Genomic DNA, 16,650 nt, shown 5'->3' with positions numbered 1-16,650 from the left:
TCTAAGTTTTTCAAACGTTGATAGCATAGTTAAGAGACCATCAGAATATTTGGGATATAAATTGATAGCGAGCAATGGCTTATTTTATTTATAGCACTGTGTTTAGAAACTGTGATGACATCTTAGTGCTTGTACTTGCAAACTAATTTTGCAGGATTTTATAAGGATTATAATTCCTAGAGATTCCCAGTGTTTTATCTGTTTTTGTTTAATGTTCTAGCTAAAGGTACAGAATAATCTGATTGTTTAACACTTTCTTCCCATCCACCAACACACTTTTTTCCTTTAGTGAGGATAAAAAACATACACACAACAATGAAAAAGATATCTTCTATTTTCTTTGTTTTCTCTTATTTAAAATATGAATCTGTGCCTTAGGAAAATGCTGAGATCATAAAATTGCTTCTTAAAAAAGGAGCAAACAAGGAATGCCAGGATGACTTTGGAATCACACCTTTATTTGTGGCTGCTCAATATGGCAAGCTAGAAAGCTTGAGCATACTTATATCATCGGGTAAGACTAATCCATTCATCTTTACACTGTTAAGATCATGAGTTTTAACTTTGTATCTTCTTAGGAAGAGTAATTCTTGACCAGATATAAATCAGGTTCTGGAATTTATGGTCTTATGTTAGTGGTAAATAAGAGTACATACAAGTTCATTTATAAGCCTGGTTACTAAGTCTCTGTTACTAACATAATACAATGCGCAACTACTAATTTATCTGAGTAGGACCATAATGATCTATCATTAAAGCAGGTTTATTGGCAAGTTGAATGATGGTGCTGTTCTTTATTATAGGGACCTGAGCAATTCTAGCTTTCTAGGGTACAAGACTAGTATAGGCTTAATTAATTTTTTAGATAGTTATTTTGTATATTAACCCTTTGAGTTATATGTTTTGATCAATTGTGTGATATTTAAATGGGTTTATTTCTAAGCATGTTTACACTTTATTATGTTAATAAATAGCAACAGAAGCCTGTTAAAGGTTTCTCAGTGACAACCATTACACATTCAGCATTGTTGGAGAGGATGGTGTTGAGGTGGCATTCTTACTCTGTGTGACATTTCTGTGACCAGAAACTTATGTTATGTAAGAGCTTTTCAGTTCTTCCAGACACTGTGTGTGCACTCACACTGCTAACCTGACGAAGCATGGATAGTCAAGAGCAGATGGGAAATACACCAGATTTGCCACCACGCAATTTTTTTTAATACTTAGACTTTTCACATATCTTCTGTAATACCTAAACTTTTAATAAATTACCAAAACAAAGTTTAAAGTTGAGAGAATCCCCCAAATCATTTGTTCAAGCATTTTTTTTTTTTTTTTTGTATTAAGAATCCCAGGCTTGGGGACTCCCCTGGTGGTCCAGTGGTTAGGAATCCGCCTTCTAATGCAGGGGACGTGGGTTCGATCCCTGGTCAAGGAGCTAGGATCCCACATGCCACGGGGCATCTGGGCCCGTGTGCCACAACTGCTGAGCCCATGCACTCTAGAGCCTGTGCACCACAACTAGAGAGGCTGCATGCTGCAACTACTGAGCCTGTGTGCTCTGGAGCCCACATGCCACAACTAGAGAAGAACCTGCATGCCGCAACTAAGACCTGACACAGCCTAATTAATTAATTAATTAATTAATTAAAAAAAAAAAAAGAATCCCAGGCTCTGAGCATTTAAGTGCCTTGCCAAAGATCTAGGAAGTATTCCCTGGCAGAATCAGGACTTGGATCCAGGACTTGTGATTTCTCATCTTCCTTCTTCTATGTTGTACCTTCCCAAGGACTGTCGTGATGTATTTTGTGACTTCCAGTCTGTAAGTTCCAGTTATTAGTGTGTAGCTAATATTTAGAATGAAATAGGTTAAACTGCAGCTTAATGACTCCTCATGCTGAGCCTGTCTCCTGGAACACTAAGCACCTGTTTTGTTTTTCTTTGTTCTTTTTTTTTTTTCTTCTCCTCTCTGAATAGTTATGAATAGCAAGTTGAAAAGGTATGTAGATATGTTTATAAGGTAACTATACATGTTTCTAACTCTTTAAAATGACTTTCCTTTCAGTGAATTATCTCTCATTTTCCCAACTTTTCTACCTGTAATCTTACAGGGACTAGTTCCTTTTTCTTTCTTATACATTGAAATTGTCAATCAAAACAAAACATTGCTTAAAAGAGAAAGTTAAGTAGGTTTCTTTTTTGACTTAGTCTTTTCTCAGTTATAGTGTTCATTTCTTTCTGAGGCTGACAGTAGGTGAAGCCACCTTGTACAAGTCAAGAATATTCTGTGTATCTAGACACGTTGAATATCCAGTTGGAATTTCTGACAGTTCCATAAACTCTAAGTTACCATTTGTGTTTTGCATTGTTTTTACCCATTTCAGGGCTTTGGTTTATTCAAGGTATATTTATGGAACATCCTTTTAAATAAAAAAGTAGTCTTTGCCCCCTTGATGATGATGATTTTTCACTGAGCTGTATTCCAGAAATTTAAAAATTCTCATGGTCATGTATTAACACCATACTTGGCATACTTAACACATTATTTGTCAATGAGAAAAGTTTGAGGAAGTCTGCTATTTTTGAAACCTTCACAAAAATTGAGGTCACTAAACTTTTTCACATCTTTATACATTTGTGTCTAAATAATTGATTAGATTTATGCTTAAAAAGATCAGCTTAGAAACCCATTTAAATAGACCTTTTTCCTTTTAATGTGGGTTCTGTTTATCATGCACTGGTCATGAAGAAAAGTGATATAATGAAGAGTATAGTCAACATTAGTTTAAAGGCATAGCCCCCATGTATATCATATCTACTGGAATTTTTTTTCTCAAATCTTAGCCTGAATCAATTAGTGGCATCTGTAAAGTCTCATAATTTAGATTTTTTTCTTATCCTTTCAGTAATGATCAGAAAAGTTATCCATATTTGATGGTTTGCATTTTTCCTTTTTTAAATGATTGCTTACTGGACCCTCAGAGTGCTTGTTGGAATGAAATGAATCCTTCATTGAATAAGATTCTTATTTTAGCTTAAAAATGAATTCTAAAATATTAATCACTTGTTTTCTTGCTGACATAAAAGTAAAAACAATATAAATGATTACCAATAAGTTATGAAAATTAATATGTTTTAACAACAGTATCCACTAAGGAAGAAAAGCTATTGTACTATGAAACCCTTTTAAGGCAGCTGCTTTGAAATTTTTGTTAATTATTATTACTATTATTTGCATTAAGGAGGCTATATGTTAAATGTTTATTTTAGGTGCAAATGTCAATTGTCAAGCCTTGGACAAAGCTACTCCCTTGTTCATTGCTGCTCAAGAGGGCCACACAGAATGTGTGGAGCTTTTGCTTTCCAGTGGGGCAGATCCTGATCTTTACTGTAATGAGGACAATTGGCAGTTACCTATTCATGCAGCTGCACAAATGGGCCATACAAAGTAAGTGTTAAAAATGGAAAATAAAAATGGTCTCATAATTCAAAGGTAATAGAAATAGATCTTCTGGGCCAGACCCTTTACCTCCAGGCATAACCCTTGGTATTCCCTTCTCTACTGATCTGCTGGGTGACTAGATCCACCCCTACATTTGTCCCCCTTGCATTCGCAGCAACTCGTAGTCTTGCCCTTTCCTAGTGTGAGGCAGAGTGGCCCCAGGGGCTTTCTCAGGGTGTTAAGTCTTCTCTCTGACTTCTTAAGCTGTGGCTGTACTCTCCCACTCCTTTCCAGTTTTGTCCCAGGCATCTTTAGGTATTGATCTGATGGCTTTATTCAACTTATTTTTGTTACCTCCTTGACCCCAGGAAGGTTTTGAGTTTGTGATCTCTCTTGTGTGGGCTGGGTAGTCCTCCACATCTTGAACCCTTTGACTGGACTTCTCTTTGTCCTATTTCAAATTCAACTCGGTACTTTCCCCTGCTTCTATTACTCTTCTTCCTTAGCCAGAAATTCCAGTGAAATTTTTGGTATTGTCTGAAGAGAGAGAGACTTAATGAAAGTTGGAACTCCCTGAAATTGGGGGTTCCAGGAATCTCAGAAATTATTAAACCTGGTTATACCTGTGAGAACATGGCAGCCTATCTTAACATAGATCGGTACCAAACAGTTATTTTAAATATATATTTAAAGTTTTTAGAGTCATACTACTACAATAATAATTTTTATAGCTCTTGTTAGTATTATTTAATTTAAAAAGTAATAGTGAAATGGTCTTGTCTTTAGTATGTATACATAGTAGGAAAACAGATGCTGTAATTGGGTTATTATGCCACTAGGTGGCATGGTATTTTACTATTTCCTTAAAGATATTTGTAATCATGTTTGTGCCATGTTGAAGAGTATAATTTTTCCAACTCATTTTTAAAAATTTAGCACATTTATTACATATAAGAGACACTAAACAGTTTCTTTATTTTAACAAAGTACTTAGGTTTAAAAATTTGATGTTTTTCTTAACTGTTGATTGTTTATTTCATCATAAATCTTAGGTACAGTTATACTCTGAGCTTTAAATTGATACCAAAACCCCCTTGAGAATTTGTCTTCATTTGTTCTCAATTTTGAGAATTCTGTTTGTCACTGATGATTTCCTTCATGGTGAAATATAAGTTCCCCTTAAATATTATCTTAGTCCTACCTTACCTAAGGAAAAGTAGCAAAGAGAAAGAATGTTATAAATTCTTAATTTATTCTTAATTTTTAAATAAATCTGCCTTAATATTTAAAGAGCTCATCTTCTTTTCTGAGAATACAATATTTTAGCAGAATTTCTGACTTCTTCCTGATGAAAATATTATTCATTTCATGTCACTCACCATCTTAAAAAATTCTTACTGATTAGAAAAATAAAACTTTGCTTGCTACTTTATGAAGGAAAATAACTTGTTTTCTTGATAACAAGTTTATATCTAGTATAATGAAGTTTAAAAAAATTTATTAGACCCTAAAATATCTAATATAAAATTTGAATTTTGGGGAGGAAGGTGGTTGTTGGTGGGAAGGTAAATAATTCGTGAAAAATAAAGGACTGTGTGTTATCTGTTTACTTTTATGGGAACGTTATTTAGCTCTGCTTCAGATACGTTTAAGGATCTTTCTATTAAGCAACAATAATGAGCGTAACATTTCGGAGTATGTAGCTTGTAATAATTTACTGTAGATAGAAAGTACACTGAAGACAGAAAGGCTTTTTAAAATCTATCAATGAGTGACTCAAAATATGTGCTGTAGAAATGTCTACACTTATGTACATATAAAAGCACTATATACCCCTGAATTTGTGTATTTGCAGAATCTTGGACTTGTTAATACCACTTACTAACCGGGTCTGTGACACTGGGCCAAACAAAGTGAGTCCTGTGTACTCAGCAGTGTTTGGAGGGCATGAAGAGTGCCTAGAAATGTTGCTCCAGTCTGGCTACTGCCCAGATGCCCAGATGTGCCTCGTCTTCGGATTCAGTTCTCCCATGTGTATGGCTTTCCAAAAGGAGTATGTATATTTTCTGTATTTTTATTCTTTTTTGCTATATGGAGATGTATTTCCAAATGACTTTCTTTTGTGAAACAATATGTCTTAGAGCTAAATTTGTAACTTAAAAACAAAAAACAGACAAAAACAAAAGCCTTCTGTGATGCACCTTGTTCAGTCAAACTATAATAAAAATGAGGTGATAATGTCAGATTTTTTTCCTTCTCTCTTTGGCTCTGTATTATATTTTTGGTGTAGCAATTTTAGAGCATACTTTCAATATATTAAAGTAAATGCAGAAATTCTCTGATATCCTTGGTCTTCAAAACAATTTAAGAATTAAAACAAACTTTAAGTTACACAATGAATAAGGGCTGAAGATTTAATGTATAATGTGGTGACTGTAGTTGATAACACTGTATTATATAATTGAAATTTGCTAAGAGTACAACTTAAATGCTCTTAAAAAAAAGAGGTAAATATTTGAGGTGATGAATGTTTTCACAATGTGTACATATGTCAAATCACCACATTATATACTTTAACTGTCTTACAATCTTATTTGTCATTTATACGTCAGTAAAGCTGGGGGGCAAAAAGATAAAAAAGTTAAAAATATCTTTGTCAAGTATGATATTGACCGTGTGTCAGGCTATTTATCATTTGAAATTTATATTTACAAGACTTGTTATGAACGTAAAATAAAACTTTAGTTTTCTAGATATTCTTGCATTTTTAATGTATTTGGTATGTAACGTTTATTTCTGTAGGTCACACTAAGTTTAAAATTTTTTTAAATATTTCTTTTGCTGATCTGCCATAATGCTGTGAGTAGAATGAAGAATTACTGATAGATTATTGATTAGATTCTGGCCAAGACTTGTCTCTAAGACTCCTAAGGTTTTACAATAGATGGTAAGAATAAGGGTACGTGTAAGAAAAGCCATATTGAGTAAAATCTATGGTCCATGCAATAATGGATTAAGTTGTGCAGGTAGTTGCTGTTGTTTTTAATGACGCAAAAGAGGTTACAGGCTTACCTCAAATTTCATTGGCTTTCCTGAATTCACCATTATGGATTGCTAACTATGACTTAATTTAAACATTTATCAAAAACTTATTTGGTAAGCTTTTCAGTCTCTACCATCTTGTAACATTTGCTATGTAAAATAGTAGTTCATTTCATTTGTTCTGAATTTAAGCTTCTATGTATATACTGTACTCTGAGTATTTGGGGTTTTGGTTAATCTGAGTATCTGGGATCCACTCTATGCATAACTTTCATGATTTCATGGTATACCTCCTTAGGTTTTGTCTTTATAAACAGAGGAGCCCTAATTATTTTAGTTTACCTCACTAGGGCTGTACTGATGACTTTAGTTGATTCATTTGCCTTTCTCTGTACATATCTATCTCCATTGTATTTTATTATTAGATCAGAATTGAATATTTTTTTTTATAAATTTATTTATTTTATTTATTTTTGGCTGCCTTGGGTCTTCGTTGCAGTGTGCGGGCTTTCTCTAGCTGTGGCGAGCGGGGGCTACTCTTCGTTGACGTGTGCGGGCTTCTCATTGCGGTGGCTTCTCTTGTTGCGGAGCACAGGCTTTAGGCGCGCGGGCTTCAGTGGTTGTGGCGTGTGGGCTCAGTAGCTGTGGCTCACAGGCTCTAGAGCGCAGGCTCAGTAGTTGTGGCGCACGGGCTTAGTTGCTCCACAGCATGTGGGATCTTCCCGGACCAGGGATCGAACCCGTGTCCCCTGCATTGGCAGGCAGATTCTTAACCACTGCACCACCAGGGAAGTCCCTGAACATTTTTTTATTTGATCAGAATGTAACGGTTTTGTATAGTTTTGTATAGTGGTATGTCTGTGTGTCCAATATAACAATAATCTGTTTTAGTCTTCATCTTACATTTGGAGGAATATTTTTGGTCCTGGTCACAGCAGCTAAGCTCATGCCTCATCATCTTATAAGTGTAGTTTAAATTAAACGTATTAAACCATAGCAGTACCCCTGTTAACCCCGAAACACCTTAAAATTAATGTTTTTCTGGCCTGAGAAATCAGGTAAATAGAACCCTGTGGGACAGAGGGTATGAGGGGAATCCTGGAGAAGAGAGAGCTGGAGAAGGGGTTCTCTTAATTCTGTGTACAAACCTGCATATGTCCAGAGCCCATCCAAGCTGTGAATGCACAGGACAGACGTTGAAAACAAGATTTGAACTATCACCCAAGTCTCAGGCCCCTGAATGGTACATTTCATGGGGCCAGACCCAAAGCAGCATAGCAAAGGCTTGAGAACTGAACCAGCAGTCTGTAGAGGTGAAAAAGAAATTGTAGTCTAAACCTAACTAGGTTATATGCCTGCTAAAATAAACAGACACAATCAGTATTATATTCAAAAGATTATAACAGGACCCAGGCCTAGAGTTTACACACAGCATTACTATTCGTAATGTCCAGGATACAGTGTAAAATGACTTGACATATGAAGAACCAGAAAATATGACCAATTTTAGAGAGAAAAGACAATTAACAGGTGTCAACCCTGAGATGATCTAGATGTTGGAAATATTAAATAATTGAAAACAGCTATTATAATGGTGCTTAATGAAGTAAACACACTTGAAATAAATGGAAAGGTAGATATTTTCAGCTGAGAAATAAAAACTAGAGCCAAATGGACTTCTTAAAACTGAGAAATATAAAATCTGAAATGAAAAATTAACTATATGAGCTCCATAGCAGAATGGAATTGACAGAGGAAAAGAGTCAACTTCAAGATAGACCAATATAAATTATCCAAACAGAAGAACAGAGAAGACGACGACTTGGGAGACAAAAAGGAACAGAGCCTCAGGGACCTGAGAGACAGTATGACTGGGGTTGACATTCATGTCATTAGAGTCCAGAAGGGAGGAGAAAGAGGTTGTGAACTGATAATGGACGAAAACTTCCCAACATTGGATAAAGACGTAAGTTTTATAGATTTAAGAAGCTCAGTAAACCAAAATAGGATAAACCCAAAGAAAAGCATGCTCACCAATAATCAAACTGCTGAAAACTAAAAGTAAAGAAGCAACAGTGTGGCATATGGTGGTCTTTGGTCACAGACATGAGCTAACAAACTTTGTTTTTTGCTACTCTTGGCAATTTTGCTCTGTAAAATGGCCCTATAGAGCATAACTAAAATCTGTTTTGGTGGCTTTAAAAGGGCTTGTCAGATATTTTCTTTCATGTGGGAACTTGTATTTTTAATTAGTAAGGTAGGTTTTCAGTAAGAAAAGTCACTGGAAAATACTATTTGTTAGTCTAAAGGAAAAAAGCCAAAACATCAGAATATCTGTTTTATGAGGGTACATTCTCCTAGTCTTTCCAGTTGACTTTTTGTTTGCCTGGGCCCATGGCAGTAGACTTAATTTTGATATATCTTTGCCATTATTACCTACTCTGCGGGGAATTTAATTGACAGGGAAACATTTCCCAAAGGACTAAATCTAAGCAATGGTAGCATCATAATCACATATGCTCACATTTAATGTGTATAAAAATATAGTACATTGCACAATTATTGGCACACAGAAAAATATCAAGGTTAATTCTCTTCTGCATTTCTGGAGAAGAAATTCATTTTTGCCATCCTCCATTTATCTAAAAAATAGCATCAATTAAATTTTTAGTCTCTATATTATGTTTATGTAAGCTAACGTCTGGCTGTTAGTTTGCATGTCATCACTGTACATGTAATGTGAAAATCATTTGATTATTTTGGGCCTCGGTGTAAAGCTGATCAAGCAGGAAAACTGTCATTCTCCCAGTAGGTTTTGTTTTAGTGTGTCAGAGGATAATACAGCCAGTGCCTGGGGAAAAAAATCGAAGTTGAAAAATTCATTAATTTTTAATTTCTTTCATTAAGTATGCATCTGAAAATTTGGATTCTCTGTGGTTGCATACTTAAAATTAATTAAATTAATTACAATTACCATTTAAAAAGCAAGGACAGTGGACTAAAGTTTTCATTTAAAAATAACTTTTGTGCTGTTTTTCCTTAACAATGTTTGAATTTCCTAGATTACATTTACCAATTATGAATAAGAATTTGTGTTTTAGTCACAGTAATGATACCAGGGAACTTGGAAGACTCCATTTTCCAAAATTAATTATTAGATATTCAAATTTTCAGAGATTTGGTAATAGACAATGAGATAAGTTTAGTGGTATAAGTTTTGAAATTTCATTTTTATAGCCATGGTGTGTTGTTACAATAATGTTAGTTTGGTGTAAGATTGTTGTAGAAAGATTTAATCAGCACTTAACTGACTCCAGGTATTAATGAGTCAAAAACTTGTTTTCTTATTTGTATGTTTTCTGGTATTTCTCAGAGATCTAGAATTTTAATATTTGTGACCCTCCTTGCACTGTTGGCCTGTTATGTTCTAGTAAACATATCTGCTTCTACAAATAGTATAATTAATATCAAAAGGTGATGAAAATAATAAATATAAATAATGGCTCTGGGTTTTAAGTTTTCCCTTGTTTATTATTTTATTCAGCTGATTTAACTTTTTAGCTCAGGATTAGCATTCTGGAACATTTTTACTGGGTATCCCTTGGAGAGGATAAGCTTCCATTTGAAGCAGTGACCCTTAGCTCTTCTCACACTCCAAAGCATGATAGAAAGGTGTCTTGTCTCCTCCACCATCGTACAAAAGCATTCTTTGTCCTTTGGGGCTAACAAGTTAACAGCTTTAGTGACATGAAGCCAGTCTTTCAAGGGCATAGCTGAGTAATTCAACTCAAATGAGAAAATAGAAGAAAAAGACTCCTTTAACTGGAATGGGTGGAAGAGGAGGGAAGTTGAGAAATTTCAGGACAATTTGAACAAATATTAATGCCTTTTCTATATGAATGTAGAAAGAGATCCTGGCTTAACTGACCTGATTTTGTGTCTTTCTAATTGATACTAATCATTGTTATCCCATTAGTTTTGTAAAAATAATTGTGTCCATTCTTGTCATCATATCACACATGGATACATCTGATACAACCTAAGTTTTTATTTTATTTTCAGCTGACGGCTGAAAGCCATTCACTAAAACTTACTATATGGCCTTTTTTTTTTTAAACAGTGGACCAAACACCAGAAGTCCTTTTTTTTTTTTTTTTTTAAATTAATTAATTAATTAGTTTATTTATGTTTGGCTGTGCTGGGTCTTCGTTTCTGTGCGAGGGCTTTCTCTAGTTGCGGCGAGCGGGGGCCACTCTTCATCGCGGTGCGCGGGCCTCTCACTGTCGCGGCCTCTCTTGTTGCGGAGCACAAGCTCCAGACGCGCAGGCTCAGTAGTTGTGGCTCACGGGCCTAGTTGCTCCGCGGCATGTGGGATCTTCCCAGACCAGGGCTCGAACCCGTGTCCCCTGCATTAGCAGGCAGATTCTCAACCACTGCGCCACCAAGGAAGCCCCCACTATATGGCCTTTTGATGATTCAGCTAATAAGTTGGTTGGATATTTTGTTGGGTAATTGAAACTAAAATTCTCAAGATATTTGCCCATTTCTATTTGTTTAAAAGAAACCTTGTTAACATGTTGAATTTCCTTTTACCGTGCTTCTTTTTTATCTGGGCCTGTTTCTGTGCACATTTTTGAACTTCAAAGGGCAGTATGATGGAAAGTGTACGTGCCTCCAGATAAGGTCTAGACATCACATTTTTAGTTTTTAAACTTCTCCTCTTTCTCTGTGTCTTATGATTTTCACTGTTACATAATGTGGAATCTCTTAATGTGTCACAATTTGTTCTTGATATTTATGTTAAATAGGAGGGACTACTCTAGGACTTGATGAGTTTTTCCGATTCTCCATCAGGGCTTGAAAGAGAATTTGTATTAAGTGTTAAGAGAAACACATGCATATGTCCATGTAGTTTACATTTTAACCAAAGTTTTATCTAAGCCTTAGGGTCTTCTCTTCTTGCTCAATGACATATAATAATCAAGCTCATCATAGAGCACTGAAGTTGCTTGAGTTTCTGGAGCTTGTACATGTATCTGAGACCTTCTTAATATCCTTTGCAGAAGCTCAGGGCATGCTGAGAAAGTTTTATGATCCTCCAGTTTATTTTGTGTTTATTATTCACCATATAAATGGTAGTTTTGTTGGAAAAGGGTTTATAGTGTAGCAGTAGGCAGTTTCATAAGCCTTTTAGGAGTATGCTCTTGTCCATTCTAACACAAGGCAATGTGATAATTGGAAGAAATTTAGAGTGGGGTTTTCCAAAGTGTGTTTTGTAGAATAATCATTCTATACATTGTTAATAGATAATACACAGGATTAAAAGGGTTCCTTAGTTAATTAAGTTTGGGAAACACAGGGTTAAGCAATGGTAATTAGATTTCTTTCCTGGAGGGCTTCTAAGAATTTTTCTTATGGTGTTGTGTTTTATGAATTCCTAAGGGGGAATGAATCTCCAAAAGTTGGAAAATTTGGGAACATAGGATGAACTTTACAATAAATACACTATTGTTCCTGTGTTTACAGACTTTTGGGGCATTTTATACTCTCTTTATTAGGCTGTTTTCAGATTAACTATTGGATCCATTGCTTTAATTCTAAGGGTACTTCTGAAAGGTATCTGGAGGTTGAAGAAAAACACTTGACCATGTAAGTTGAAAATTTAAGTTCATCCTGTATTTGTCCTTTTATGGACTAGTGTATATTATAAAGTGTTTCTCAAATATGTTCATTATGGAGACTTTTTCACATAGATCATTTTTCAGGGACTAGTGTTCCATGGAACATACTTTGGGAAACATAAGTCTGGCCTTAAAATAATTCCCAATTTGTTTCATGAAGTGTTTGGTTTTTATAATGTAGGAGAGATATTTCAGATATTTGCTGTATCATATTCACTGTTAGATTTTGGTTTGATATTATTATCCCAATTCTACCAATTACTAGCTTGACTAAGCTTCAGTTTTTGCATCTAGAGTGGAGATGATAATAAAACTTACTTTTTAGGGTGATTGTGAAGATTAAGGCAAATCTTCCGTGTAACACATTTAGCATACCATTTATTCTGGTACAGAATAAATACTCAATAAAGTTTGTTATTATAGGGAATTATGTGCACGTGTTCCTCTCACATTTAGAGATGGATGGTTGGTTTATCTGTGGCCTTGTCCTTAAAATTTTCTTAGCATGAGTCACATGTCTCGGTGCTATATTTGAAACTTGAATAAGAAAGCCTCTTGGTTTTGTAGTTTTATTCTAAACAGAAAATAGGTTCTCTAGCTATCTGTAGCACTTAATCTAACAGGGTGCATTTAGGGCTCCCGTTTACCTTTGTATTCTATAGCAGAAAAACGTCCTCTTTAAGAGCTAAAGTATCTATGGTTAGGCCATTGATGGTTTCAAATTGCTTGAGGGAAGAGTTCACCCAGTCCCTGAATTGTACATGTAAACACACATGCCTTGAAAATTAACAGTCTTCTTGAGAATTATATATCACATTTGTAATGAGGCTATGTCTTGAGCTTTTCCCACTGTTTACCTACATGTTTACTGGAATGTGTTCAACAGTCCATGTCATGTGTTGATTGTTCTGAGTGGAATCAGCAAGTAATAACTGTAGTAATAATGAGAAGCTAGTTAAATGAGGTCGAAGTAGTTGAAATAAGTTGGTTATAACTGTTTAGAACCATCGGTCAGAAGTATCAATATATCCTTTAGCATTTCTTGTAGTGCAGGACTGTTGGCAACAAATTCTTTCAGCTTTCCTGTATCTGAAAGCAGCCAGAAGAAAAAATACATGCATACAGGGCTCTTTTCAAGAACACTGATATGAATGATGGGAGTTTCCTGGAACAAATAGCAATATATGGTAGACAGACAACGAAGTTATTAATTTTTATAAAGAAATTTTAGAATTATAGATTTTTCTTTTCTAATTGCTATGCATATTATTAATAATAAAGAGAATTACCGTTTAATCTTTTAACTGAAGAAAAGAGCACAAATTGGAGAACAAATGAAATAGATTTACAAAAATTTACATGGGGTAGGTGACATTTTACTTATGTATATAGTGTTTTAACTGCTTTAAAACCTTGATTTCAAGTTCTATACATAAGTCCTCAGAAGTAGGAGGTCTCACATGACAGTGGTTTAAATCTTTTATGTTTGTTTTCTCTTTTATTTTTATGACTTCATTATTTAGATTCTGTAATACTATGATTAATGAAATATTTTTTTTATTTCTAGTTATTTAAAATAGCATTGTTTCCAGTTTCAGAGGGAGACTAATTTTATTCTTGCGTATTTTCTTTCACAGTTGTCTATGTAATGAACCTACATGTTTATTGAGCTTTGTTACAGTTAAAATTATATCATAAACAGTTTTTAAAATGTGGTCACACAACCATCAGAATTGTAGTTTTGGATGACTATGTCATATTTTGCACTTACTGCTCCTCTGTTAAACATTTAGGTAATTTCTGTTTTTTAAAAATCTGTTTTTTAAAAATCATAGACAATACTATGGTTAATATATTTGTGCAAATAGGATATAATTTCTTTTTTATTTTGTCTCTTGGGTAAATTCCCAGGATTTATGTTCTTTATATTTTAATTTGTGTGGTATTTTACTTTACGTATCATTTTATTTTACAAATACTTACATAATGCTAGTTCTGTGTGCCAGAAAGTTTAAGTAACTTACTCAGAGTCACACAGCTAGTTAAGTGGCTGAGCACTCTGGCTCCAGTCTGTGCTCTTATAACTTTGCTATGAAACCTCTTTTGATGCATTTTGCCAATTAGCTCTCTCATAAAAGGGTTACACTTATTTTCAGTCATTTTAACCACAACTTAGCAGTATTGGATGATAATTTTTTCTTTTTTAAAGTAACCAATTCAATAGGTGTAAAATGATAACACATTTATTCTGTAAAACACTTGATAAAGAAGATTAATTAAAAAATCTAAAGCTGTAAGTTAAATTTTTTTCATTAAAAAAAGCCTTTCTATATGATTGCTTTTTACCAATAGAAATTTAAAAGTAAGAGGGAAATTGACTAAGGCTATTGTTGAAGGAAGTGGTATCTTGGAGATTCCTAGACTGAATCATCTGTCTTTAGGGACCAGTCACATTGTTTTATTAACTTTGTTTAGCAAGTGTTTTGTATTATGGATACTTAATTGTGCAAAAAAATCACAATTTGAAAAGAGTTTTCTACTTGTCAATGATAATTTTAAAACTTACTTATTTAAGATAAATGTTTTAAATTCTAAGGACGCAACTTGTTCATAGTTGAAAATTAAAAACCATGCAGAATGGTGTAAATTAAAAAGTAAAACCCTCCCTTTCCTCTGGTCCCCTAGTCTCAATCCACTAGACATGTAAAAATCATCCACTAGCCCATTTGCTATTCTTACTTTCCAGTTGTAACTACTATTAACTTTGTAAGAATTATTTTTTTTAATGTGAAAATCTAACTTCTCTTCCCTTCCCTTCTTTTTCCTTCCTCCCTCCCTCCCTCTTTCCTTCCTCCCTCCCTCCCTCCCTCCCTTCCTCCCTTCCTTCCTTCCTTCCTTCCTTTCTTTATTTTTTGTGGTGGAGCTGTGACTTCTTTGGAATTGTGAATATTCTTTTGAAATATGGAGCCCAGCTAAATGAACTTCATTTGGCATACTGCCTGAAGTATGAGAGGTTTTCAGTATTTCGCTACTTTTTGAAGAAATGTTGCCCATTGACATCATGGAGCCACATATCTGAATTTATAAATCACGCAGTTAAAGCACAGACAAAATATAAAGAATGGTTGCCATCTCTCCTGCTTGCTGGATTTGACCCACTGAATCTCCTCTGCAGTTCTTGGTAAGAAATCCTACCTTGTGGACTTTACTCTTTTTGAGTGAGTGTACTACCTTTCATTTCCCCCAATTTCTTGAGATCCCTGTGTTGGGAGGAGGTTGTTATTGTGTGTGTTTTGACTGTGATGGCTGGGTTGGGGGGAAGGAATTGGGGGGGCTGCTAATAGTGAGATTGAGTGTAAGGATAGAGTCCTGGGAAAAGGTCAGAGGTGGCTGGAAGGGAATAGAAAGGAATGGGTGCCAGTGAACCCTCCTGAGAGGGTTATTTTTTCTACTTAGGCCATCCCTCATGCTGCTCTTAAAATGTCTGTGACAGAATGGTTGTAGCTGCTTTGGAGATTTCTAGCATCCCTTAGTCAACTAGATTGAATACTCCTATCCTATAGCAACTTGTCTACTTGAACTTAGTCTCCCTCAATAAATACTGATTTCTGGAGTAGCTGAGGAAATAACTCTTTACCTCAAGTGGTTTCTCAGAAGGGCAACCCCTATGAGTGATTATATGAAAGTTGAGTCAGAATTTTTCTAGGGCAAAAGGATAAAAACTGTTTTACCAACCTTTTCAAGAGTTATGTGTCTAGATGGACCGAGAAGGTAATTGTAGCGGTGAGAGAACTCTTTTGACCTGATAATTCGAGTCAAATGAGGAAATAGAATAAAAGTCTCTAGGAATATAAAGAACATAAAAATTAAATGTATTTTATAAAATTTCAATGAAACATCTAGAAGATTTCATTTTTGTGCTTCAAAAATTACCATTTACCAAAATTATGTTTAGACAAATACTGAGATTTTGGATTTCAGGAGAAAAGTGCTCTGATATTTTGTTATTTAAATTTTGCTTTTCAAAAGAGGTCCTCTTTGGTATTCATGCAGGCAGCACTAGTGGTTCCTACTTGTAAATTTTGTTTGCATTTCTGGGACTCCATCTTCTGCCTGGTGGCTTCTCCATCTGTAAGTGAAGAACATATCTTTGTTTGGCAGGATCCCAGTATCTCACCTTTTTATTATGTCTGCCATAATATAGAATTCAAGAATTTTCACTAAGCAGAGGTTTTATGCTTAGGACTATCATCCCTTTCTGATACTAAATGTTTCAGATATGTGGCTTGTGAGGAAAAACTGCTTTCTGGTAGGTGGTTTGAGGAATATAGAAGTAAAGCAAAGTTTAGATACATGTTCTGATCTCCACTTTACTTTCTGTTTATAGTTTACAGTGGTTTGAGTACCCAATTGTATTTACTTCTGTCTCCAACAGCTGATTAATACATAGTTATCTGTCAAATCACTCACTGTTGCAATTCCCTC

At 34.8% G+C, this 16,650-nt stretch overlaps 1 protein-coding gene across 1 annotated transcript in view; it reads left to right on the top strand.

Moving 5' to 3' along the window:
* Positions 1-16,650, top strand: part of ASB3 (ankyrin repeat and SOCS box containing 3) — a 93,408-nt gene that overhangs the window by 56,403 nt on the left and 20,355 nt on the right. Inside the window, exons 5-8 of the mRNA XM_061210435.1 lie at positions 379-514; positions 3,271-3,448; positions 5,298-5,495; positions 15,089-15,346. Coding sequence (XP_061066418.1) covers positions 379-514; positions 3,271-3,448; positions 5,298-5,495; positions 15,089-15,346 — 770 coding nt within the window. The remainder of the gene's footprint in view (positions 1-378; positions 515-3,270; positions 3,449-5,297; positions 5,496-15,088; positions 15,347-16,650) is intronic.

This window comes from Eubalaena glacialis, chromosome 14 (genome assembly GCF_028564815.1).
Source record: "Eubalaena glacialis isolate mEubGla1 chromosome 14, mEubGla1.1.hap2.+ XY, whole genome shotgun sequence".
Lineage (NCBI taxonomy): Eukaryota > Metazoa > Chordata > Mammalia > Artiodactyla > Balaenidae > Eubalaena > Eubalaena glacialis.
This window is presented reverse-complemented; position numbering and strand designations above follow the sequence as displayed.